General features: G+C 42.6%; 2 protein-coding genes across 2 annotated transcripts; one reads left to right on the top strand and one right to left on the bottom strand.

Moving 5' to 3' along the window:
• Positions 1 to 382: 382 nt before the first annotated feature.
• On the bottom strand, positions 383 to 13,396 carry LOC120054179 (transcription initiation factor TFIID subunit 3-like). The gene is made up of 7 exons (XM_039001623.1): positions 13,049 to 13,396; positions 11,681 to 11,932; positions 6,479 to 8,376; positions 6,308 to 6,390; positions 4,332 to 4,560; positions 1,755 to 1,861; positions 383 to 1,520 (listed from the first exon to the last, which is right to left on the bottom strand). The coding sequence occupies exons 1-7, from the start codon at positions 13,212 to 13,214 to the stop codon at positions 1,406 to 1,408; spliced, it is 2,850 nt and encodes a 949-aa protein (XP_038857551.1). The 5' UTR covers positions 13,215 to 13,396; the 3' UTR covers positions 383 to 1,405.
• Positions 13,397 to 13,454: 58 nt separating this feature from the next.
• LOC120054178 (rab GDP dissociation inhibitor beta-like) lies at positions 13,455 to 24,042 on the top strand. The gene is made up of 11 exons (XM_039001622.1): positions 13,455 to 13,629; positions 14,128 to 14,235; positions 14,663 to 14,762; positions 15,264 to 15,398; positions 18,848 to 19,046; positions 19,577 to 19,708; positions 19,939 to 20,038; positions 20,237 to 20,408; positions 20,710 to 20,854; positions 22,537 to 22,591; positions 23,502 to 24,042. The coding sequence occupies exons 1-11, from the start codon at positions 13,585 to 13,587 to the stop codon at positions 23,655 to 23,657; spliced, it is 1,347 nt and encodes a 448-aa protein (XP_038857550.1). The 5' UTR covers positions 13,455 to 13,584; the 3' UTR covers positions 23,658 to 24,042.
• The last annotated feature ends 36 nt before the right edge of the window (positions 24,043 to 24,078 follow it).

The raw sequence follows: 24,078 nt of genomic DNA, 5'->3' as shown, positions 1-24,078 counted from the left end.
CTTCTTGGGTGCTACAGCTGAGACGGCTAGTGATTCACCTCCAGCTGGTGACACGGATATGTTTTGAGCAGTATGACTCCCTGCTCCTCAGACAGAAATCCAAAGGCAAAAATGACATACTACTTCTTCATCAAAACATTTTCTGATTAATTTAACAAATTCAAATTCACTGTTTTGTTAAAATATTTCCACTGTATTTTCATTCATTAAATGCATCAAAACAAAGGGGGAAAAAATGTATAGGGAAAGGTTCAAAATTGCACAGAACAATCAATGTAAATGCATGAAGGAAGAAAGAAGTGCGTATGCCCTCAAATTATATCAAAGTAAAGTTGCGTACAGAGAAGTTAAGTACAAATGAGTGCATTCTTTTGAAAAAAAATTGGATGTCAATGAGACGGTTAGTCTTTAATATTGTAAATATCAGCAAAATGAGATACGTGTACAATGAGCACAGCTACAGTATAACTCTGATTGGGGGACAATTCATAAGGAGAAAAAAATTAAAATGTAAATGTAATTAAAAAAATATACAGAAAATCATTAAAAACCAATAATTTGGAAATGGATTTAACAAGTCAGAAGACTCCTAAGAACAGAATGCACTTGGGCTTGGTTGGAAGTTGGTATTTACGCATTTTATAATACACACAAATGCAGTTACCTTTATATACATGACATATTTAAATGATACTGCAGAAAACCGGGGGGATCTGAATCTGTCATTCAGTTCGATGTTATTGAACTTTTTGTGGAAATACTAGCCTTGTTCCAAGATAAGTTTGTGTTGTCTTGCCATCTCCAACTCAAGCCAAAGGCCATAGGAGTTGGCAAGACAGCACAAACAGATAACGAACGGACCAGGCTATAGAAATACTAACAAAACAACAAGAATAATATGAAGATGGATGAATGTAGATTTTTCTCCATACCATGCCAATGCTATCTTTGACAACATTGAACTCAACAGTGATCGGTTTGTAACCACGATGATGGAAAGGCATGATCTCTGTGACGACATCACACCTACTGAACGCTGGGCCAAGGGCTCTCACAACAAAGACTGTGTCCTAATTCTCTAGATTTAAACAATGGTGGAAACTCTCTCCAGCCAATGCTTACATCAACCCAATGCTTTTAGTGTGCAAGCCACATGCACACTTTGGGAGAAGGGTACAGAACTAGGACGTAGCCTTAAAAGCTGAGGTTGGATATGTGCTGGTTAAAGAGTCTTGTCATTCACTAAAATCATCAGGATGTGTGAATGTCTTATCTGTCATGTTTTTAATTTCTTTGTTTCCTTTTTTTTTTTTTACAGCCAGTGCCAAGAGTGTTCCAGTATGGCTTGAAGAAGCAGTCAGTCCAGCTAATGAAAAGTCCAAAGTGTGCTTTGTTTTGCATAGTCTCAATGCACTTTGTGCTTCCGCTTCTTGTGTTTTTTGTCCTTCTTCTTGCCGGCACACTTCACACAGAACCACTGCTGGTCCTCGGGAGGGGCCGAGACCATCCCAACACATGGCCTGAGAAGAGAAGGATGGAATCAGTGAGTGAGTGAAAAAAGGAGGGAAGTTGGAGTGACATAAAAGTAAAAGTGGATATCAGCTTTCCACAGTGCAGCATAAGTATATTTTCTCGGTTCAACAACTAGTATCCTAGTACATGTTCCTCACTATCCTTCTACAGCAATAACTAGTCATATCAGCTGGACTGAACCACAGTAGATAAATGAATGGATGAAGCAAAGCCTTTCCTACCAATGGTACCAGTCATCGCAGTCATCACAGCCGATCATGGGACTGCCGTCATCAGGCTTGTTGCAACCAGGACAGATCCAGATCTGGTTCCCCAACTCATCACGAATCTACAGAGAGAAAGTGTAAGCAACAAAACACTCAGGATTAAAATGAGAATATACAGTTGAAGTCGGAAGTTTACATACACCTTAGCCAAATACATTTAAACTCAGTTTTTCACAATTCCTGACATTTCATCCAAGTAAAAATTCCCTGTCTTAGGCCAGTTAGGATCACCACTTTATTTTAAGAATGTGAAATGTCAGAATAATAGTAGAGAGAATTATTTATTTCAGCTTTTATTTCTTTCATCACATTCCCAGTAGGTCAGAAGTTTACATACGCTCAATTGGTATTTGGTAGCATTGCCTATAAAATTGTTTAACTTGGGTCAAACATTTTGGGTAGCCTTCCACAAGCTTCCCATAATACGTTGGGGGAATTTTGGCCCATTCCTCCTGACAGAGCTGGTGTAACTGAGTCTGGTTTGTAGGCCTCCTTGCTCACACACACACGCCTTTTCAGTTCTGCCCACACATTTCCTATAGGATTGAGGTCAGGGCTTTGTGATGGCCACTCCAATACCTTGACTTTGTTGTCCTTAAGCCATTTTGCCACAACTTTGGAAGTATGCTTGGGGTCATTGTCCATTTGGAAGACCCATTTGCGACCAAGCTTTAACTTCCTGGCTGATGTCTTGAGATGTTGCTTTAATATATCCACATAATTTTTCCCTCCTCATGATGCCATCTATTTTGTGAAGCGTACCAGTCCCTCCTGCAGCAAAGCACCCCCACAACATGATTCTGCCACCCCCGTGCTTCACGGTTGGGATGGTGTTCTTCGGCTTGCAAGCCTCCCCCTTTTTCCTCCAAACATAATGATGGTCATTATGGCCAAACAGTTCTATTTTTGTTTCATCAGACCAGAGGACAATTCTCCAAAAAGTACGATCTTTGTCCCCATGTGCAGTCGCAAACCGTAGTCAGGCTTTTTTATGGCGGTTTTGGAGCAGTGGCTTCTTCCTTGCTGAGCGGCCTTTCAGGTTCTGTCAATATAGGACTTGTTTTACTGTGGATATAGATACTTTTGTACCTGTTCCACCAGCATCTTCACAAGGTCCTTTGCTGTTGTTCTGGGATTGATTTGCACTTTTCGCACCAAGGAGACAGAACACGTCTCCTTCCTGAGCGGTATGACGGCTGCGTGGTCCCATGTTGTTTATACTTGCGTACTATTGTTTGTACAGATGAACGTGGTACCTTCAGGCATTTGGAAATTTCTCCCAAGGATAAACCAGACTTGTGGAGGTCTACAATTTTTTTTCTGAGGTCTTGGCTGATTTCTTTTGATTTTCCCATGATGTCAAGAAACGAGGCACTGAGTTTGAAGGTAGGCCTTGAAATACATCCACAGTTACACCTCCAATTGACTCAACATCACACATCCAGCCTAGTGTTGCACGGTATACCAAAACTTCTGTACTTTTTTGATATTAGAACATGAAAAGCGGTTAGGTAAAAAAGAAGAGATATTTCGGTAATTCTGTCAAATGTGTCTCACTCATCAAGTCTGTATCTGTGCAGGCTAACTTTCCTTGCTAGCTTACAGCTGAAGCTAACATCAATTCACTACCCTAGTACTATGTTTGTGATAATATGCAAACTATAACGCGAAAAATATACTGATTTTAAAGCTGATTGCCACCAACTTTATTAATTCACTTAAAATCGTTCTCTCTCACGTGTCTCACCCAAAGATGACCTATTGCCTCAGCGAACTGACTGTGTGTGAGTAGGGCTCCGACCACCGCCCCCCTCTTGCCTTGTGAATGAGTCATTACTGGTTAAAATAAGCTACTTCTATGCAAATGTTGATGATCAGTACAATAATATAAGTCCCAAATGGAAGATAAACAGATTGTCTGTAATCTTTAGCCCCGTGATATCATCCAAAACATGCTCACTAACTCTAATGCAACACACACTCCTATTGAATATGTATTCACCTGTATTGGGACTCTGCCTAAGCTACATCCAGTTCATCAATAGAGATTTACCATTCAAATAAATTGCCATTCTTTTGTTATGTAGTTAGATAGTTTTTTACCAAAGTCACATTGATTGTATAATTTATTCATTAAAGCATACATGTCTGTCTCTGAAAAATTTGACTTAAAAAATGTCAAATGTAATGATGTTGAACTCAAAAGATGCCCAGCAACTGAACAGAGCAATAGCTGAATTTCTCTGTCTGGTTCAAGGGCCATTCTGTGACTTTGGCTAATATGCCTTGTGTTGAGTATTGTCATACTAACCCTGGTATCAAAGTCAAAATTCTGGTGTCGTGACAACACTAGTCCAGCCATGCACTACAGACATCATAGTAAAACTCCTTGTAGGCTATTCCCTGATGAATTTGCTATCACAAAAGGGGTCCCCGACCCCAAAATGTTTGAGAACCCCTGAGATAGAGGATAGGCATGACAGATACATAATTGTCTATATGGTTGAGGTAGAGGCTCTGACTGGGACTCACCACGTACGTCCTGACAGTTTCAGTGATCACACTGCGTACAGGCAGTTTGCTGGAGGACAGAATGGAGGCGGGGGAGAGCAACGAGGGTACAACTGGGGACAATAGGGGTGGAGGTGGTGGGGGCTGAAGGCGACTGCCAGGTCCTGATTTAGTGGCGGTGATCTTGGGTGCTGGCATCTTGGGTGGCGGCAGCGGTGGCTCGGAATTGGGAACCACCTTACTGATAACTCTGGAGATGGATATAAAGAGAAACAGAGGAGGAGGGGGGGGGGGGGGGGGTCAAACCAGAGCCTATGACACATTACTGCATGCGGATCAACAATACAACTGCCTTGCTACACAGAGCCAACAGAATTTGTTCGGTACAGTATTTCTATGTATGGTTTCATATGTGTCTGTGTGTTGTATGTGTTTGATGTAACTGTAGATGTGGACAAATTAGAGTGCATTCGTAAAAGTACGTTACAGCCTTATTCTAAAATTGATTAAATTGTTTCCCCCCCCCCTCATCAATCAGCACACAATAGCCCATAATGACAAAGCAAAAACAGTTTTTTGGGGGGGAAATGTTTGCAAATGTATATATAAAAAAAAAAAATATCACATTTACATAAGTATTCAGACCCTTTACTCAGTACTTTGTTGAAGCACCTTTGGCAGCGATTACAGTCTCAAGTCTTCTTGGGTATTACGCTACAAACTTGGCACACCTGTATTTGGGGAGTTTCTCCCATTCTTCTTGGCAGATCCTCTCAAGCTCTGTCAGGTTGGATGGGGAGCGTTGCTGCACAGATATTTTCAGGTCTCTCCAGAGATGTTCTATCGTATTCAAGTCCCTCCTCTGGCTGGGACACTCAAGGACATTCAGAGATTTGTCCCGAAGCCACTCCTGCGTTGTCTTGGCTTAGGGTCATTGTCCTGTTGGAAGGTGAACCTTCACACCAGTCGGAGGTCCTGAGTGCTCTGGAGCAGGTTTTCATGAAGGATCTCTCTGTACTTTGCTCTGTTTATCTTTCCCTCAAACCTGACTAATCACCCTGTGTCCCTGCTGCTGAAAAACATCCCAACAGCATGATGCTGCCACCACGCTTCACCGTAGGGATGGTATTGGCCAGGTGATGAGCGGTGCCAGGTTTCCTCCTGGCGTGACACTTGGCATTCAGGCTAACGACTTCAATCTTGGTTTCCTCAGACCAGAGAATCTTGCTTCTCATGGCCAGAGAAGCAAACTCCAAGTGGGCTGTCATGTGCCTTTTACTGAGGAGTAGCTTCAGTCTGGTCACGCCACCATAAAGGCCTGATTGGTAGAGTGCTGCAGAGATGGTTGTCCTTCTGGAAGGTTCTCCCATCTCCACAGAGGAACTCTGGAGCTCTGTCAAAGTGACCATCGGGTTCTTGGTCACCTCCCTGACCAAGACCCTTCTCCCCCGATTGTTCAGTTTGGCCGGCTCTAGGAAGTGTCTTGGTGGTTCCAAACTTCTTCCAATTAAGAATGATGGAGGCCACTGTGTTCTTGGGGAGCTTCAATGTTGCAGACATTTTTTGGTACCCTTCCCCAGATCTGTGCCTCAACACAATCCTGTCTCGGAGCTCTACAGACAATTCCTTCGATCTCATGGCTTGGTTTTTGCTCTGACATGCACTGTCAACGTTGGGACCTTGTATAGACAGGTGTGTGCCTTTCCAAATCATGTCCAATCAATTGAACTTACCACAGCTCGACTCCAAGTTGTAGAAACATCTCAAGGATGATCAATGGAAACAGGATGCACCTGAACTCAATTTCGAGTCTCATAGCAAAGGGTCTGAATACTTACGTAAATAAGGTATCTCTTATTTAATCAATTTTAGAATACAGATGTAATGTAACAAAATGTGGAAAAAGTGAAGGGGTCTGAATACTTTCCGAATGCTCTGTAAGTTAAATGAAGGGACATATAAATGGACAGAAAGTTTAATTGAATTGAGAAACATACATTTTGTCCTGGCCAGCCCCAACCCTTAGGGTAAGCCTGGGGATGACTGGTGATGGGACAGCCACTGGAGTCTCCACCCTCACCTGTGACAGAGGGAAGAAAGGAGAGCAACCAGTTAGTCACTGTTATAAACGCTACACTATAAATCAATACTGGAAAAACACAACTTACCTTTTCGAGCCTAATCCTCTCTTTTTCCTTCTCTTTCTCCTTCTCCCGTTTTTCCTTGTCTTTCTCCTTCTCTTTCCTCTTCTCCTCTTTCTCCCTCTCCTTCTCCTTGGATTTTTCCCTCTCCTTTTCCTTCTCCTTGTCTTTATCTTTCTTCTTCTTCTTCTCCTTCTTGTCTTTCTTCTTGTCCTTCTCTTTGCTCTTCACATCCTTTTCCTGGAGGATAGGCGGAAGAGGAGGCAGCATGGAGGGGATGCGGAGACACGTCGATGGGCTGAACAGGGCAGGCATGTCACCCAAACCGAACGGGGTGAGGGAGGATATCTTCTGCCGGTCCTTACCCTTGTCCCGCTTGTCTTTGCCCTTCTTGCTCTTCTCCTTGTCCTTTTTTTTGTCTTTGTGTTTGTCCTTCTCCTTCCTGCCACTGCCATCCCCTCCATCTCGCGACTTGATCTTGATCACGGAGCCCTCTGGTCCGCCGAACCCTGACCTCTGACCCAGGAAGTGTTCCCTGAGGTCATCGTCCTTGTTACCGAAGTCCTTCCATGGCATCTTGGCCTCCTTGGAGAAAGAATCTTTGCTCTTATCCCTGTTCTTATCCTTGTTCTTCTCTTTCATCTTCCCCTTATCCTTATCCCTCTCTTTATCTTTTGGCTTCTCTCCTTTCTCCTTCTTCTTCATCTTTGTCTTCAGCTCCTTCTTGAGTTTCTTCTTGATGTCAGCCGAGGAGACAAGCTTGTTCTTCTCCTCGTACATCTTGAGGAGGGGCTCAGGGGTCGGGGGCGAGGCGGATGCGGAGGACAGGTATGACTCGCCTTGGGGGTGTCCCGCATTGGGACCTCCCTGGTTTACTTTACGTAGGACCTCGTTGATGGAGTCGTCCATGGTCCAGTTCCCGGGGCCACCGCCTGCGTTGACGTGAAGCGGTGTAGAAGTGTCTTTACCCAGGCTGTTGGCACCCAGTGAGAGCTTAGGCGTTCCGCCTGGCTCCATGATAGTAAGCCTCCGTGGAGAGGAGAAGCCATCACTCTCTGACTCGGAGCCTGATGAGAAGGCAAACGGGTCAGGCTCTCGCTCAGCGCATGCCCTAGCAATCACAGCGTCGATAGAATCGTCAATATCAGCGTTGTCGCCGCCAGGTTCGCAGAGTTTATCAGAGACGAAACCCGCCAGCTCGCGGTCCTCCAGGCTTTGCCGCACGTGGATGTTTTCCTTCCCCATCCTCTCGCTGAGGGCCGACAGGGGAAGTCTCTGTAGGGCCAGGGCCTGAGCCTCTGCTTTTCCCTGGGAGTGAGAACCAGACTTGACTCCAGAACCCATCTTGGGGCTCTTGGGACTTTTAGGGCTCTTGGTCCGGCCCGGGGACTTTTTCCGCTCCTTGGAAGATTTGGGCGAGCGGATGGGGCTGCCTGACATAGCCCCACCAGCATTGACCCCCTTTGGGGACTTAGTCCGTGGCCTACCAGGGGATGAGCCTTTGGGCCCTTTGCGGCCTTGACCGCCATGAGACTTATGATCAGAGTGTCTCCCTGGGGTCACCGGCTGGGGTCTGAACAATGTCGGAGGCCCAGGTGTCTCTGGAGACAGAGACATTGAACCCATGCTGTCGTGGGAATGGGAGGCCATCATGCCTGGAGGGACACGCTGAGGGTTGAGGGAGGTGAGGGGCTCCCTGGGCTCCATGCTCCAGTCGGGGCTGAAGCCGGGGTGCATGCGAGGCCTCTTGGAGGTGGGCATCATACCCATGGCGGCGTCGGGGCTGTCTAGGTGTCTCTTCACAGGGTGGTTCTCATCGTTCACCACCTCGTCGTCATCCATGTCCTCGTCTGTATCGTCCAGCGGGACCTGCATGGCCTCGGCAGAGGTGCCCATGTCCGCCAGGGCTTCTTCCTCCTCCTCTTCTATAGATGGGAGAAGAGAGAGAGGGAGAGAGGATGAGACACAGCAAAGAGAAGCAGAGGGAGAGTGAGAGAGAAAGTCAAAGGTTCATCACTGCCATTCAATCAATCTCGCCCTCTGATTAGTATTGTATTAAAGGACAAAGAAAAAAAAAAAGCACTGATTATCTGTCCATCGTAACCCCATTAACACACAAAAGCACGCACACGTGTCTCACGTAGGGCTGTTGCGGTGAACATATTACCGCTACTCCAGCAGTGATGAGTCATAACCGCAGTCAAACGGTCACGGTAATCTCCTCTTAGGCACTCTGGACATGCATTCAGTACACAACTCGTTAACAACTGTCAGGTGCTAATGGCCGGGTACTCAGTGCTCTATTGTCCCTCTAACCACTCTGACATCAATGCAAATGCATTCGAAAATCCCATCAATCACTCATCAGAACAGTATCATGCTTTTAAAACTGACCTCACTGATCAATTTGAAGAAAGAAGTTCGAACAACAGGTTGAAACTGAGTGGAAAACATGGTCGTTGTGGATGTTGTTTCAAAGCCAAACACAACTAAATGGACAGTGCTTTCTAAGATTAAATCAAAACACCCATAAGCATACAGTGCCTTCAGAAAGTATTCATACCCCTTGACATTCCAAATTGTGTTGTGTTACAGCCTGAATTTACACCCTATACCCCATTATGACAAAGTGAAAACCTGTTTTTAGAAACTTTTGTAAATGTATTTAAAATGAATACTGAAATACCCCTGAGTCCACACGTTATTAAGGAATCACCTTTGGCAGTGATTACAGTTGTGAGTCTTTCTGGGCAAGTCTCTATGGGCTTTGCACAATTGGATTGAACAATATCTGCCCATTATTCTTTTCAAAATTCTTCAAGCTCTGTCAAATTGAATATTATTATTCTGTACTTCTTTTCACTCTGTCAATTAGGTTAGTATTAAGGTGTTACGACAATGTTGTTGATCCATCCTCAGTTTTCTCCTATCACAGTCAATAAACTCTGAAACTGTCACCATTGGCCCCATGGTGAAATCCCTGAGTGGTAACTGAGTTAGGAAGGACGCCTGTATTTTTGTAGTGACTGGGTGTTTTGCTAAACCATCCAAAGTGTAATTAATAACTCCACCATGTTCAAAGGGATATTCAGCTTTTTTTTATTTTTTTTAACCGATCTACCAATAAGTGCCCTTCTTTTCTTTGCCCCTGGTCTTTGTGGTTGAATCTGTGTTTGAAATGCTAGACTGACAGATCTTACAGATAATTGTATGAGTGGGGTACAGAGATGAGGTAGTCATTCAAAAATCATGTTAAACACTATTATTGCACACCGATTGAGTCCATGCAACTTACGTGACTTGTTAAGCAAATGTTTACTCCTGAATTTATTTAGGCTTGCCATAACATTTTTTTTATTAATTTGTAAAAATATCAAAAAACATAATTTCACTTTAACATTATGGGGTATTGTGTCTAGGCCTGTGACACAAAATCAGAATTTAATCCATTTTAAATTCAGGCACAACAAAATGTGGAAGAAGTCAAGGGTTGTGAATACTTTCTGAAGACACTGTATATGCTCTGTGTGAGTGCCATTTAGATCTCTGGAAATTTTATCTCCCTTTGGTTTAGATTATCCCCATTATGCAAAGTAATATTTCTAAATGGGTAGGCCTATTCAATCTTGTATCAACATTGGGATTTTGTATCACATTAGTGTCTAGATGTTCTCTCATTAACCACAATGCACTGCAACAACTTTCTTATTTGAAACTATCCCACCCGATTACCTTAACAGCATTCACACCTTACTAGTATTGGATAACGAGGCGATCTCACTCTCGAGCAGTTTGACTAGAGTTAATTGATTTGGCAGCTTAATTTTTATATTACCTTTATTTAACTAGGCAAGTCAGTTCAGAACATATTTTCAATGACGGCCTAGGAACAGTGGGTTAACTGCCTTGTTCAGGGGCAGAACGACATATTTTTACCTTGTCAGCTCGGGGATTCGATCTTGCAACCTTTCGGTCACTAGTTCAACGCTCTAACCACTATGCTACCTGCCGCCCCGGCTTTTAAACATTTATAAACATTCCGAAAAACATATTTCCACTTTGACATTATGGGGTATTGTGTGTAGGCCAGCGGGAAAAAAAAGTCAATTTAATCCATTTTAAATTCAGACTATTTTTACAAACAAAATGTGGAAAAAGTTAACGTGTGTGAATACTTTCTAAAGGCACTGTATTAGAGCTTATGCATAGGCCTATGTGAGCCCAAGCCTGAAAAAAAATACAGAATTAAAATAATAATTGTGCCTTTATAGCCTAATACGCATGGCAGAATTAATTTATTTTTAAATAAAAAATTATTTAAGAGGTCTTTGATACATAATTGGTCTAGCCTATACTCCAAAATTAAACTAATTATAGTACTGGACTGTATTATGCATACTGGATGGGCTGGTTACCTTATGCTACGCTCCAAACTTTCTATCCATGAGTCTAAGAGAAAACCTATAGGCCTAGGTGATGCTGTTGGCTCATTGATTGTGCAGGGCGGCTTACAGTTAGCCTACAATTATAGTGCATTTGTATTTGATTTTGAATAGCCTAGTAATAAAGGCATTTTTTTAAATTTTCATAATTAATAGGCTGACATTACCTTTGGCTTCCATCTCCGCCTCTCTCTCCTTCATTCCTTTCTCGAGTGTGCGCAGAGAGAGGGGCTGTCAACAGTTTAATGCAATATGTTTCATTGTGAAAACATTGCTATCGATGTTCCAGAACAGATTTCACTTGGTTTCCCAAATTAAGCACTGGGTAGCTGCAGGAACACTGTTGGCGAGTCTATGGCATTACAGAGTTTTGGCGGAATATAACCTGTCGCACAGCAAGAGGCTGCATGCTCCTCAAACAGTGGTTGATACGTGTAGTGAAATAGGCTAAGCATATAACATACATTCTGTTCTTCTGAAATACATTTTCTTCATATCATGATTCTTTAGACCTGCCTAAAATAAATAATGTATTTATTGTGATGATGTATATTAAACTAATTTATTAGACTTTAAATGTAGATGTTCCAAAGGCGTGCATCAGCGGCTTGTATGTGTGGAGACCTGGAGATGTTAATGTCCTTATGTTAATTAACGGTCAATTACCGTGAGGCCGGCAGTCATTTACATGACAATAACCGGCTGACGAAATTTCATGACCGCCACAGCCCTTGTCTCACACACACAGTTCCCTCAGACACACAATTAATATTGTTAAAGTCCTCACCTTCTTGCAAAGAGACCAAGGGTGGCATATAATCTGGAATGTATTCCCTCCTCTCCTCGGCATCCCCCCGTACCCCCACTCCAGGCTGAGGGAACTGCAGCATGTTATTTTTGCTGAGGGGGAAGAGAGGTGTCTGCTGGGAGAACCCCACAGGCTCCAGGTTATGGACATAGTCCTCCAGCTCGGACAGGCTCACACCCAGCAGTCTGAAGGCCTGGCCCACGTCCTCCAGTACTGGGTCTGTTCGCCCATCTAGGACGAGAGGAAAAGTGCATGCATGAGACGTGATCAAACCTTTATGTTTCCTTCTCCTTCTATGCATGCATATATGATGCATGTACTATAGATGGGTTAGCTGATAACTTAAGAAACGATACGCACACTTCAATGGGGCAGAAGTCTGTGTTATTGTGATTCTGGATGGCCAGATATTTGGCAACAATGACTAGAAGCTTCTATGTGGGGGATCGTAGGTGGCTTGTTTCAGTTAGTTTTATCTTGTTCTTGATACCATGTTTTGTTTTGAGGTGTTTTGACTGAAGTCACGCCTATGCAATATAGCTCAAATTAGCAAGCTAGAAAACCAACAGCTGTAAGTACATATTTGAGAGACAAGTGCTCATGACATTGTGCAAATTTACTTATGTTTTCAATAAATATTGGAGACGAAATAAAGTTGACATGTTGTCAACAATCTAAGCCAACACTGTCTGTTTTGCCCCATAGTTGTGCATGCGTCGGTTGTTGCTAAACAACCAACCCGTCTATAGTATACACTATAACAAACTAACTGAGTGAAGTCTTTTACACCATTGCATGACGTAAGAGATTTTCAAAAACCAGACAGAAGTAATTTTTTAGACCATCAATTATGCCTTCAGAAAATCATTGATTAAATTCAACCCAGGAAAGAAAGTGGCATTTACAGCTAACGTTACCTAGTATTTTTTAAAGCCCATTTCTAAACAAGATGCCACACTGTTTTCATTGGAACTACAGTATGTTAGAACACTCCCCCATGTTGACATCTGAGCAAGCTAGTTAGCACACACACCACAGTATGACCCGTTTCAAATTGAGAAACAAACATGGTCATAAGCGACTAAATGTATATAACGACTGTAGTTAGCTAAACATTAAATACATTTAATGTTTGGGAAATGACTTTTGCAAACCAACCTAGTCATTGTTTACATTGTTTACATGACTAAGAGCTAGGCTAACTTTACTGTACAGTCTCTGACAACCTTAGCACTAGGCCTTGATTGGAGAAGGCGCTAATCACAGAGCATGGAATAAACAACGCGACCCAATACCTAGACAGATTAATTTAATTTACAGTGGACATGTCTGAAATACAGTACTTACATAGCTCCGAGTATCGATGACAACCCCTGGCTAACTGCTGGATATATCTGTGAAGAACATCGGAGAGCAGGTCGCAGGCTGTGAGCTGCACTGCATCCCAGCCCAGCGCTTGGCAGATCTGCGCCACCGACACACGCAGCAGCGAGCGAGCATAGCTCTCGCACATCTTGCTGACTTTAATAACGGTCCTAGTTTATTCAATCCCTACTATAAAACATCCTCCTGGTCTTCATGATGCATGAAATACGTGCAGGTTGTGAACAAAATGCTCGATGAGGGATACTGCTGACATCTATTCGAGTATATATGTTGGCGCTCTTGCCAGAGCCGCCATCTTGTTTCCACCGACAAACCCATCCCAGAAAACGTCGATTAGACATGCGCAAAAACATCCGCCAACCCACAAAGAAGGGTACGTTCACGGGTATCATTACCTGCGCTGTGCAGCCGAACAACTTCTTAACTATCAAACAGCCATTCCATTTTCACTAACAAAAATTATATATTTAGGGATAAAGTACAGAAGGACACTCAGTATGGATGAAGAATACGATGTTATTGTTCTCGGGACCGGCCTAACGGTGAGAACTGACAAAAGCAATATAGTACAACCGTCCAACAATGGTCACAGCTACTAACCTAGGTGTGTAGGCTAATCTGTAGGCTAATGTCATGGCCAACAAGCCGCTAACTGACGTTAGTGCTAAATTAGCTTGCTTGCTCGTTTGTTAGATCTCAAATTTCAGATTTTGTTTCTCAGGAAATCGGTGTCTACTATGTTTCTCAGTAGCGTTATCCGAGTGTGGTGATACTTTCCCCAGTCAGCAACAAGGGACAGCTCCCATACAACAGTATTTCCAATTATTTTCCCTATAGTAAAATGTAGCTAATTAGCTATGCTAAGTAGTTACTGTATCAGTTACGGTAGCTAGTTGTGTTGTTAGCTAGCTGGGCTTACATTTTTCTTTACTGTGTTGTTTAAATTGTTTACACATTTAAAACATAAATATTTTTTTTATTTTTTTACATATCTTTATGTGTAGCTACCTAGCTATCTGACGTATCTTTTTCTTCCATAGGAATGCATTCTGTCTGGCATTATGTCAGTGAAGGGGAAGAAGGTGCTTCATATGGACAGGAACTCTTACTATGGAGCAGAGAGTGCGTCCATCACGCCACTGGAAGATGTAAGCAAAGGCACACCAGATGAATATGACCCTTTTCATACTATAATGCCGAACCATACTTAGCTCACTGGGATATTTTCTTTACACATATTCCCTTCCGGCAACTATGGTGGATCCTTAACTAGGCCAGCCCAGTAATTGGTTTAACTTGGCTCAGTAGTGTCAAAAGGGTTTTAGATTATTAACCTTAGGTTCCACAGCCCCCACTGTGTGATGCTATCACACCGATAGTAATATGCTACATTATGTATGCTATGACTCACATCTCAGTGTTATATCAATAGTTGAGGCACAGCTGAGTTTCAGATACTCAAAATCTGACAGCTTTATGTTTTATTGTTAAATAAACTAAGTCATTAATGAAATTGATGAAGTAATAATACAAAGTTTAATAATTTCTGTTTGTCTTATTCTTGTCCCCCTCCAGTTGTACAAGCGCTTCAGTCTTCCAGGCAAACCTCCAGAGTCCATGGGAAGAGGTCGGGACTGGAGCGTGGACCTCATCCCAAAGTTTCTGATGGCCAATGGTAGGAAAGCAATGTGGGGTCTATTCAATTCACTAGGATCCCAAACAGAACCAAACGGAATGAGACTGTGAGGAACCAACGTGCATTTGTCCAATAGAAACTTTTGTTTTCGTTGCAAAACGTTTTACATTTGGAGTAAAGGGCTTCTGATGCAAAATGTTTTTTGTAACTGTTTGCTACGGTCATCGTCTAATGAATACACCCATGGTATTCTAGATATAATCCTCAGTGATGGTTTGTGTTCATTAGCCACGATACAGAAGAAAGGGGACTGTACAGAAAGGGACTACTTGGACTTGTCCAAAATGTTACAAAATGTTATTTAAAAAATCCGTCGCATGCCCTAATGAACACAACCCACGTAAACTACTTTTTATGAATTATATCAAAGGCCTCTCCCTCAGCAGCTTGTTTCGTCTTGGTATACATCAGGATTGTTTTGACATGTTTTCCATTGCATGCCTTAACAAACATTACCTCTTTTTTTTTTTATATACCCAGGTCAGCTTGTGCGAATGTTGCTGATCACTCAGGTGACCCGTTACCTGGACTTCAAGGTAATCGAGGGCAGCTATGTCTACAAGAAGGGAGCGATCTACAAAGTGCCGGTTACTGAGACAGAGGCACTAGCCTCCAGTGAGTATATCAATGGGATTTTCATTTGCCTATTTCTATAATATAGGCTATGCCAGATGCTTTTATCCAAAGCGACATACAGTACAGTGAGTGCATACATTTTTTGTCAAGTTTAGAAAAAAAGATTTGTGTCACTCCTAGGGCTGTTGAGGTGCTGTATTAACGCCAAACCGGCGGTCAAAGATCATGAAGTCAGTCAAATTCCATGTGACTGTTTATTCATGGTAATTAGGCTTCTCCAATTAGGCTACTCAGCACTCTATTGTCCCTCTAATCACATCAATGCAAATCTAATCAAACACTTAATGAGAGCTCATGTTGCATAATAGATTTGACAGGCTATGCAATAGCCTCTATTAAAAAGAGGATCAGTTTTCTATATTTATCAACTTTCCTAATAAACTCAGCAAAAAAAGAAACGTCCCTTTTTCAGGACCCTTTCTTTAAAAGATCATTTGTAAAAATCCAAATAACTTCACAGATCTTCATTGTAAAAGGCTTAAACACAAGGCTTGTTCAATGAACCATAACAATTAATGAACATGCACCTGTGGAACGGTCATTAAGACACTAACAGCTTACAGACGGTAGGCAATTAAGGTCACAGTTATGAAAACGTAGGACACTAAAGAGGCCTTTCTACTGACTGAAAAACACCATAAGAAAGATGCCCAGGGTCCCTGCTCATCTGCGTGAACGTGCCTTAGGCATGCTGCAAGGAGGCATGAGGACTGCAGATGTGGCCAAGGCAATAAATTGCAATATCCGTACTGTGAGACGCCTAAGACAGCGCTACAGGGAGACAGGACGGACAGCTGGTCGTCCTCGCAATGGGAGACCACGTGTAACAACACCTGCACAGGATCGGTACATCCGAACATCACACCTGCGGGTCAGGTACAGGATGGCAACAACAACTGCCCGAGTTACACCAGGAACGCAGAATCCCTCCATCAGTGCTCAGACTGTCCGCAATAGGCTGAGAGAGGCTGGACTGAGCTTGTAGGCCTGTTGTAAGGCAGGTCCTCACCAGACATCACCGGCAACAATGGGCACAAACCCACCATTGCTGGACCAGACAGGACTGGCAAAAAGTGCTCTTCACTGACGAGTTGTGGTTTTGTCTCACCAGGGGTGATGGTCGGATTCGCGTTTATCGTCGAAGGAATGAGCGTTACACCTAGGCCTGTTCTCTGGAGGGGGATCGATGTGGAGGATCCGTCAAGGTCTGGGGCGGTGTGTCACAGCATCATCGGACTGAGCTTGTTGTCATTGCAGGCAATCTCAACGCTGTGCGTTACAGGGAAGACATCCTCCTCCCTCATGTGGTACCCTTCCTGCAGGCTCATCCTGACATGACCCTCCAGCATGACAATGCGACCAGCCATACTGCTCGTTCTGTGCGTGATTTCCTGCAAGATAGGAATGTCAGTGTTCTGCCATGGCCAGCGAAGAGCCCGGATCTCAATCCCGTTGAGCATGCCTGGGACCTGTTGGATCGGAGGTTGAGGGCTAGGGCCATTCCCCCCAGAAATGTCCCGGGAACTTGCAGGTGCCTTGGTGGAAGAGTGGGGTAACATCTCACAGCAAGAACTGGCAAATCTGGTGCAGTCCATGAGGAGGAGATGCACTGCAGTACTTAATGCAGCTGGTGGCCACACCAGATACTGACTGTTACTTTTGATTCCGACCCCCTGCTTTGTTCAGGGACACATTATTTCCATTTCTGTTAGTCACATGTCTGTGGAACTTGTTTGGTTTATGTCTCAGTTGTTGAATCTCGTGTTCATACAAATATTTACACATGTTAAGTTTGCTGAAAATAAACGCAGTTGACAGTGAGAGAACGTTTCTTTTTTTGCTGAGTTTATTAAGCACAGTGCTTATCTTTACAACAGGAGTATAGCCTACTTGGTTGGCATGAAAATGAGCCACGGGAAAAACGTACTCCATTCTCTATTTAAGTGCATAGATTACATCTATTGTTTCCCACTGACCCTGTTTTGAGACGGGTGCATGATAATGGTCCATTCTAAATCAAAACAAATTTCACACATATATTATTTTGTATTTGTAAATACAAGATTAAATCAAGAATAGTCTGATGGGTGACAATATTAGCCTATCACTTGTGAATTATATATTGTCACTTGTGAATGATGCCCAGCATGAGAAACTTGCTTCTTTTTGCGACTTTTTCGAATCATAGTCGCACACTTCATGTTTGTATCACAACTGAAGTGGCCAAATAACTTCTTAAAATGAAGCACATTAATCCGCTTTACAAAGGGTGTAGAGCCTAAGTGGAAAACATACGTAGCGCGTGAGTTTTAAGTTTGGGGAAGATCATTTTCACCATAAAAATGCACCTTTTATAATAAAAGCATTACATTCATAATTGCATTTGTGCTCACTTTAGAGAATTGTGTTTTCCTGCTAATGGAACATTTGCGCTTATAGCCTACTGCCGTGTGTGCATTGCTGCACTTATAATTGTGAATAAATAGCTTAATAGTCTCTTGTCTGGATTATATTTAAATGTGAAGACTGTATATTATCAAATCAATTCTCCAGGTTTAATTATTGCGTGATTAAACTAATCATGTAAACATTAACTATATAGTCGGGGCACCACGGGAAAATGTTTAGCGTTAGAGTTATAATTTCCCGACTAACTCTTCAGATATTTTAATATCTTATCAATTAGTCTTCCATTAATGATTATTAATTGCCTCATCAGTTCTCATTACTGAACGTCGCAAACCCTTGGATATCTGCATGAAACCTAGTTAAAATCATGAATCGGCAATATACAAATTGGCTTAATTATTTATTTACTAACTAACTAATTACATAAAACAAACAGATATTGGTTACTAACAATGATAGAAAAGTCCCTAGTGGGCTAAGCCGATATGACTGCAAAGGAAAGGGGTGGGGACTGCGAGAGCGAATGGATTCACTACACACAGTGGATAATTATAATCATTGAAATGCTAATCCTTTGCACATGAACAGCTGCTCATTCGAGAATAATTGCAATGTATATATTTACACCCGTATGTCGTTGTTGTCTCTCCGTTGAAAACACTCAATCGTCCTGTAGAGTTCATCAGAGTCTCTGCTTAACTTTCCCAGAAGTAACAATGTCTTTCATGGTTGTAGGTGGTTAGAATGGATTTTTGTAGGTGGTTAGAATTGAGACTGTTCTGAGGGCAAAAGTGGGGGGTGCAATTCAATATTAGGAAGGTGTCCTTAATGTTTTGTACACTGTGTATACCACTTAGCAGAAGCTTTTATCCAAATTGACTTAAGGTGAGTGAGTGCAGGAATTTAAGCCACAAATGAACCCACAACCTTTCACCTGAGCCACACAGGACCACATTCTTAGTCTTAATTCAAAAGGTTTTTATTTTTCTGTCACACTGACTTTTTTTGCACCCGCTTAGGTTTGATGGGGATTTTCGAGAAGAGACGTTTCAGGAACTTCTTGATCTTCGTTGCCAACTATGATGTGAACGATCCCAAAACCATGGAGGGTGTCGACCCCAACAAGGCGACAATGCGTGACCTGTACAAGAAGTTCAGCCTGGGCCAGGATGTGATGGACTTCACTGGCCACGCCCTCGCGCTCTACAGGACAGATGAGTAAGTGGCTGTATCTGAAATGGCACCATATTCACAATATATAGTGCACAAATTTTTACCAGGGCCCATAGGGGTCTGGTAAAAAGTAGTGCACTGTATAGGGAATAGGGTTGCCTTTTCGGACACAGACTGTGCCGTCATCACCACCACTACTTGAGTTGAGATGGCACATAGGCTGTTTCACTTCCCTTACTACTTGTGTATCAACTTTAATATATATTTTTATGTTTCTTGCTGTTCTATTTATCATTTTATTTATTGTGAATGCCCAAATAGAGTATTAAGTCACATGAAAGATTTGTAGGCACCAATCAATAGCCAAAATAGTCAGCTTTCCGCAGACACCCAGCTTTTGCAGATAGGGGTACCATTCTCATACCAGACTGATTTGAATAAAACAAATCTAATAGGGTCCCCAAATATGGGGACTTTACATTTTAACAAGTGTCAAATTTAAAATATTTAGAAGCATTTATGATGGCTTATTCATGAACGTTATAACGAAGTGTTATCTCTTTGTTTGATCTCAGCTACCTGGACCAGCCCTGCATCGACACCATCAACAGGATTAAGCTCTACAGTGAGTCTCTGGCCAGATACGGCAAGAGTCCTTACCTCTACCCTCTCTACGGCCTGGGGGAGCTGCCACAAGGCTTTGCCAGGTAAGATTCACTTGTTTACCTCCTCCCCGCCATTATCATTTGTCCATCTTAAGCCTTTTGGTTGATGAGCCCAAGGTTTAATTCCCGCAGGGATCACATACTCACACTGAAAATGTGTACACTCACTGCACCATAAGTGTAAAAGCGTCTGCTCAGCGGCACTAATAATATGAACCAATGCCATGCTCCACTATTCACCTGTGTCTTTGAATGTATTTCTCTTCCTCTAGGTTGAGTGCTATCTATGGTGGGACCTACATGCTGAACAAGCCCATAGAGGAGATTGTTATGGAGAATGGGAAGGTAGTGGGGGTCAAGTCAGAGGGAGAGGTAAGATTTTGTCAAATGTGTATATATAAAATATTGTTTGATATTAGTTCTTAATGGCGATTTAATTAGGGCGGTGTATACAACCAACAGATTTTGAATGTTTCCAGATGGAAGTTGGCTAACCCTATGCCTTACCCAAAACGTAAACTTCACCCTTACTATAACCCTAACCACTACCATCTCACCTTCCCTCTCTAGATAGCCCACTGTAAGCAGCTGATCTGTGACCCCAGCTACATCATGGACAGAGTCAGCAAGGTCGGCCAAGTGGTCCGTATCATCTGTGTCATGAGCCACCCCATCAAGAACACCGGCGATGTCAACTCCTGCCAGATCATCATCCCTCAGATCCAGGTTAACAGGAAACACGGTGAGACTCCTGGATACCTAGCCTACATAAATACTTAATACATTCGGAACCATACATACCACATTCATAAGCAGTAGATAAGCATTTCATAAATCCTTGTTGTGTTTAAGTTGTCACTGAAATATGTTGTGACTTTTTGAATGGTGTTGACCGTGTTCATAGAATTTTTTAAAAGGGGAGGGCCCTGGAAAAAATGCATATGTTCAGTTTCAAAACATTTAGCTAGTTTTTATCCTACTGAACACCACCTAGTAGAGCTTAGTGAATGATATGTCACTGATCTGTTGTGTTTTCATTTTAGACATCTACGTGTGTATGATCTCCTCGGCCCACAACGTGGCAGCGCAGGGCAAGTACATTGCCATCGCCAGCAGCGTAGTGGAGACCAATGACCCAGAGAAGGAGCTCAAACCGGCCCTGGATCTATTGGAGCCCATTGAACAGAAGTAGGCCTTTGATTCTATACAGTGCATTCGGAAAGTTTTCAGACCCCTTCCCTTTTTCCACATTTTGTTACGTTACAGCCTTATTCTAAAATTGATTAAATAACAATTTCCTCGTCAATCTACACACAATACCCCATAATGACAAAGCGAAAACAGGTTAAGACATTTTTTCAAGTTTATTCAAAATAAAAAAGAAGTACCTTATTTACTTAAGTATTCAGACCCTTTGCTATGAGACTTAAAATTGAGCTCATCCTTGATGTTTCTACAACTTGATTGGAGTCCACCTGTGGTAAATTCAATTGATTGGACATGATTTAGAAAGGCACACACCTGTCTATATAAGGTCCCACAGTTGACAGTGCATGTCAGAGCAAAAACCAAGCCATGAGGTTGAGGGAATTGTCGTAGAGCTCCGAGACAGGATTATGTCGAGGCACAGATCTGGGGAAGGGTACCAAAAAAGGTACAGCATTGAAGGTCCCCAGGAACACCGTGGCCTCCATTATTCTTAAATTTGAGAAGTTTGGAACCACCAAGACTCTTCCTAAAGTGGCCGCCCGGCCAAACTGAGCAATCGGGAGAGAAGGGCCTTGGTCAGGGAGGTGACCAAGAACCTGATGGTCACTCTGACAGTGCTCCAGAGTTCCTCTGTGGAGATGGGAGAACCTTCCAGAAGGGTAGCCATCTCTGCAGCACTCCACCAATCAGGCCTTTATGGTAGAGAGGCCAAACGGAAGCCACTCCTCAGTAAAAGGTACATGACAGCCCGCTTGGAGTTTGCCAAAAGGCACCCCAGACCATGAGAAACAAGATTCTCTGGTCTGATGAAACCAAGATTGAACTTTTTGGTCTGGAGGAAAGCTGGCATCATCCCTACGGTGAAGCATGGTGGTGGCAGCATCATGCTGTGGGGATGTTCTTCAGGGACTGGGTGACTAGTCAGGGTCGAGGGAAAGATGAACGGAGCAAAGTACAGAGAGATCCTTGATGAAAACCTGTTCTAGGGGACTCAGGACCTCAGACTGGGGCGAATGTTTCCAACAAGACAACAACCCTAAGGACAACAACCCCACTTTCCAACAGGACAACAACCCTAAGCACACAGCCAAGACAGCGCAGGAGTGGCTTCGGGACAAGTCTCTGAATGTCCTTGAGTGGCCCAGCCAGAGCCCGGACTTGAACCAGATCGAACATCTCTTGAGAGACCCTAAAATAGCTGTGCAGCGATGCTCCCCATCCAACCTGACAGAGCTTGAGAGGATCTGCAAAGAAGAATGGGAGAAATACAAGTGTGCCATGCTTGTAGCGTCATACCCAAGAAGACTCGAGGCTGTAATCACTGCCAAAGTACTGCGTAAAGGGTCTGAATATTTATGTAAATGTTTTATTTAAGTAAAAAAAATTATGCATTAGCAAAACTGTCAATGTCATTATGGGGTATTGTGTGTAGATTAAGGGGGAAAAAACTGCTTTCATGAATTTTAGAATAAGGCTGTAACATAACAAAATGTGGAATAAGTCAAGGGGGTCTGAATACTTTCCAAATGCACTGTAGTATGTTAGGGCTCACATCACTGGAACTCAATGCTGTAATATTATTTTCACATGACCGAGGTGTAACACACTTTGTTGGCTCCAAATTCATGTTTCCTTACCCTGTTGAAACCTTCTCTCCTCAGGTTTGTGAGCATCAGCGATCAGTATGCACCAACTGACATGGGAAAAGACAGCCAGGTGAGTGCATATTTCCTAATCCTCTTGTTGGGCTGCACTTTGAAATCGACAGGAGGCGCAAACATTTTCTGAACACTAACCACGTTTCCATCCAGTTTTTATACGAGTCAAGTCATATTTAAAAATACAAATAATGATAGCCGTAATGGAAACAGGACGTTTTGGTGTAATTTTATAAATGCCGACAGGTAATTTGTTCGTTCGACATGGTGGGATCTTTTTGTGTCTGAAATGGCGGTGGTAACGACTTTGTGGAAAATATTGATATAAAAACTAGCATATCGAGGTAAATTTGGAGTCAAGCGATATGGTGTGTGGTCCTCCCACTACGACTTGGGAAACCATGCAGTTTTATTAGGCTACAGATGAAATACTATAAATGGTGATGAATTTCACAGGGTGATAAGTTTGATGCTGCTTTCCAATAAATATCGAGGGTCTTATTCTGGTGACATTATGATTGATGCTTGACTGCCGTTTGACAAATAAAAATGTTCTCGCTCTTATCCATAATCTTATAATGTAGACTAGCCAACCCACACAGCCTACCCCGCACTACAGTATCTGCAAGATATTGGCTAGAGTGCAGGTGCCAAGACCAGGAGTAGGCACATTTTGCTATGTAACACAACATTTTTTAGGTAGAGGTGGAAACACATTGAACTTTAGATTTTTATTTGCTACATGAACATTTAAGTGAAAAAATACATTGTGTGTACTGATTTTTATCGGCTACACGTCCATTTGGTGAAAACATGGCACTGGTGGGAATATTTGCATGAAAATCTGTCACCAATTGGATGGAAACCTAGCTATAGCCTATTCATTCATAGGCCTGTATACATCATTGGTTTGACTTCCCCCCCCCCCCCCCCCCTCTTTCCCTTCAATGCATCTGGGATATCTGCAGATATTTATCTCCCGTACGTATGATGCAACGACCCACTTCGAGACCACCTGTGACGACATCAAGGACATCTACAAGCGCGTGATGGGCACTGAGTTTGACTTTGCAGAGATGGAGCGCACGAAGAATGACATCTTTGGAGACGCAGGTGATCAGTGATAGTATAACCAACATGTTAGTGTTCAGACAGCTCCAAATCTTAAACTGGTTTATAATCCAAATGCATTGTTGGAATCTGTATCTATGACCCTTTAAAACAATGGAAATATGTTTGTAGAAAAAAATAAAGAAATACGTTTACTGGCATGCGGACAATTTTGGGCGGCTGCGTTTTATAATGAATTTGACAGTTGGTTAAGAACATGCAATGATCACACTGTGTACCATCATGAAGTTTTCTTCAAATTCTGACATGTGAATGTCGCCAAAGTTTTATTCAGGGGTTTATACGTAGTCTATAATTGTGATATAAATTGTATTTTTACATAAGGTAATATTCTGTGTTAAAGTGAAATAAATAAATATTTTATCTGTAATAGAGAAAAGAACCATGGTCACTCTTTTTCTGCGTGTGTATGAA

Source organism: Salvelinus namaycush, chromosome 9 (genome assembly GCF_016432855.1).
Source record: "Salvelinus namaycush isolate Seneca chromosome 9, SaNama_1.0, whole genome shotgun sequence".
Lineage (NCBI taxonomy): Eukaryota > Metazoa > Chordata > Actinopteri > Salmoniformes > Salmonidae > Salvelinus > Salvelinus namaycush.
The sequence above is the reverse complement of the archived record's forward strand: the minus strand, read 5'-3'. Positions and strand labels throughout refer to the sequence as shown.

Excerpts from the sequence above, each read along its gene's own strand:
- LOC120054179 (XM_039001623.1), bottom strand. The coding sequence starts at position 13,214 with ATGTGCGAGAGCTATGCTCGCTCGCTGCTGCGTGTGTCGGTGGCGCAG. Across the intron at positions 11,933-13,048 it reads TCATCGATACTCGGAGCTAT|ATGGGCGAACAGACCCAGTA; the intron begins GTAAGTACTGTA and ends CTCTCGTCCTAG. Across the intron at positions 8,377-11,680 it reads CTTGGTCTCTTTGCAAGAAG|AAGAGGAGGAGGAAGAAGCC; the intron begins GTGAGGACTTTA and ends TCCCATCTATAG.
- LOC120054178 (XM_039001622.1), top strand. The coding sequence starts at position 13,585 with ATGGATGAAGAATACGATGTTATTGTTCTCGGGACCGGCCTAACG. Across the intron at positions 14,763-15,263 it reads AAAGTTTCTGATGGCCAATG|GTCAGCTTGTGCGAATGTTG; the intron begins GTAGGAAAGCAA and ends TTATATACCCAG. Across the intron at positions 22,592-23,501 it reads ACATGGGAAAAGACAGCCAG|ATATTTATCTCCCGTACGTA; the intron begins GTGAGTGCATAT and ends GGATATCTGCAG.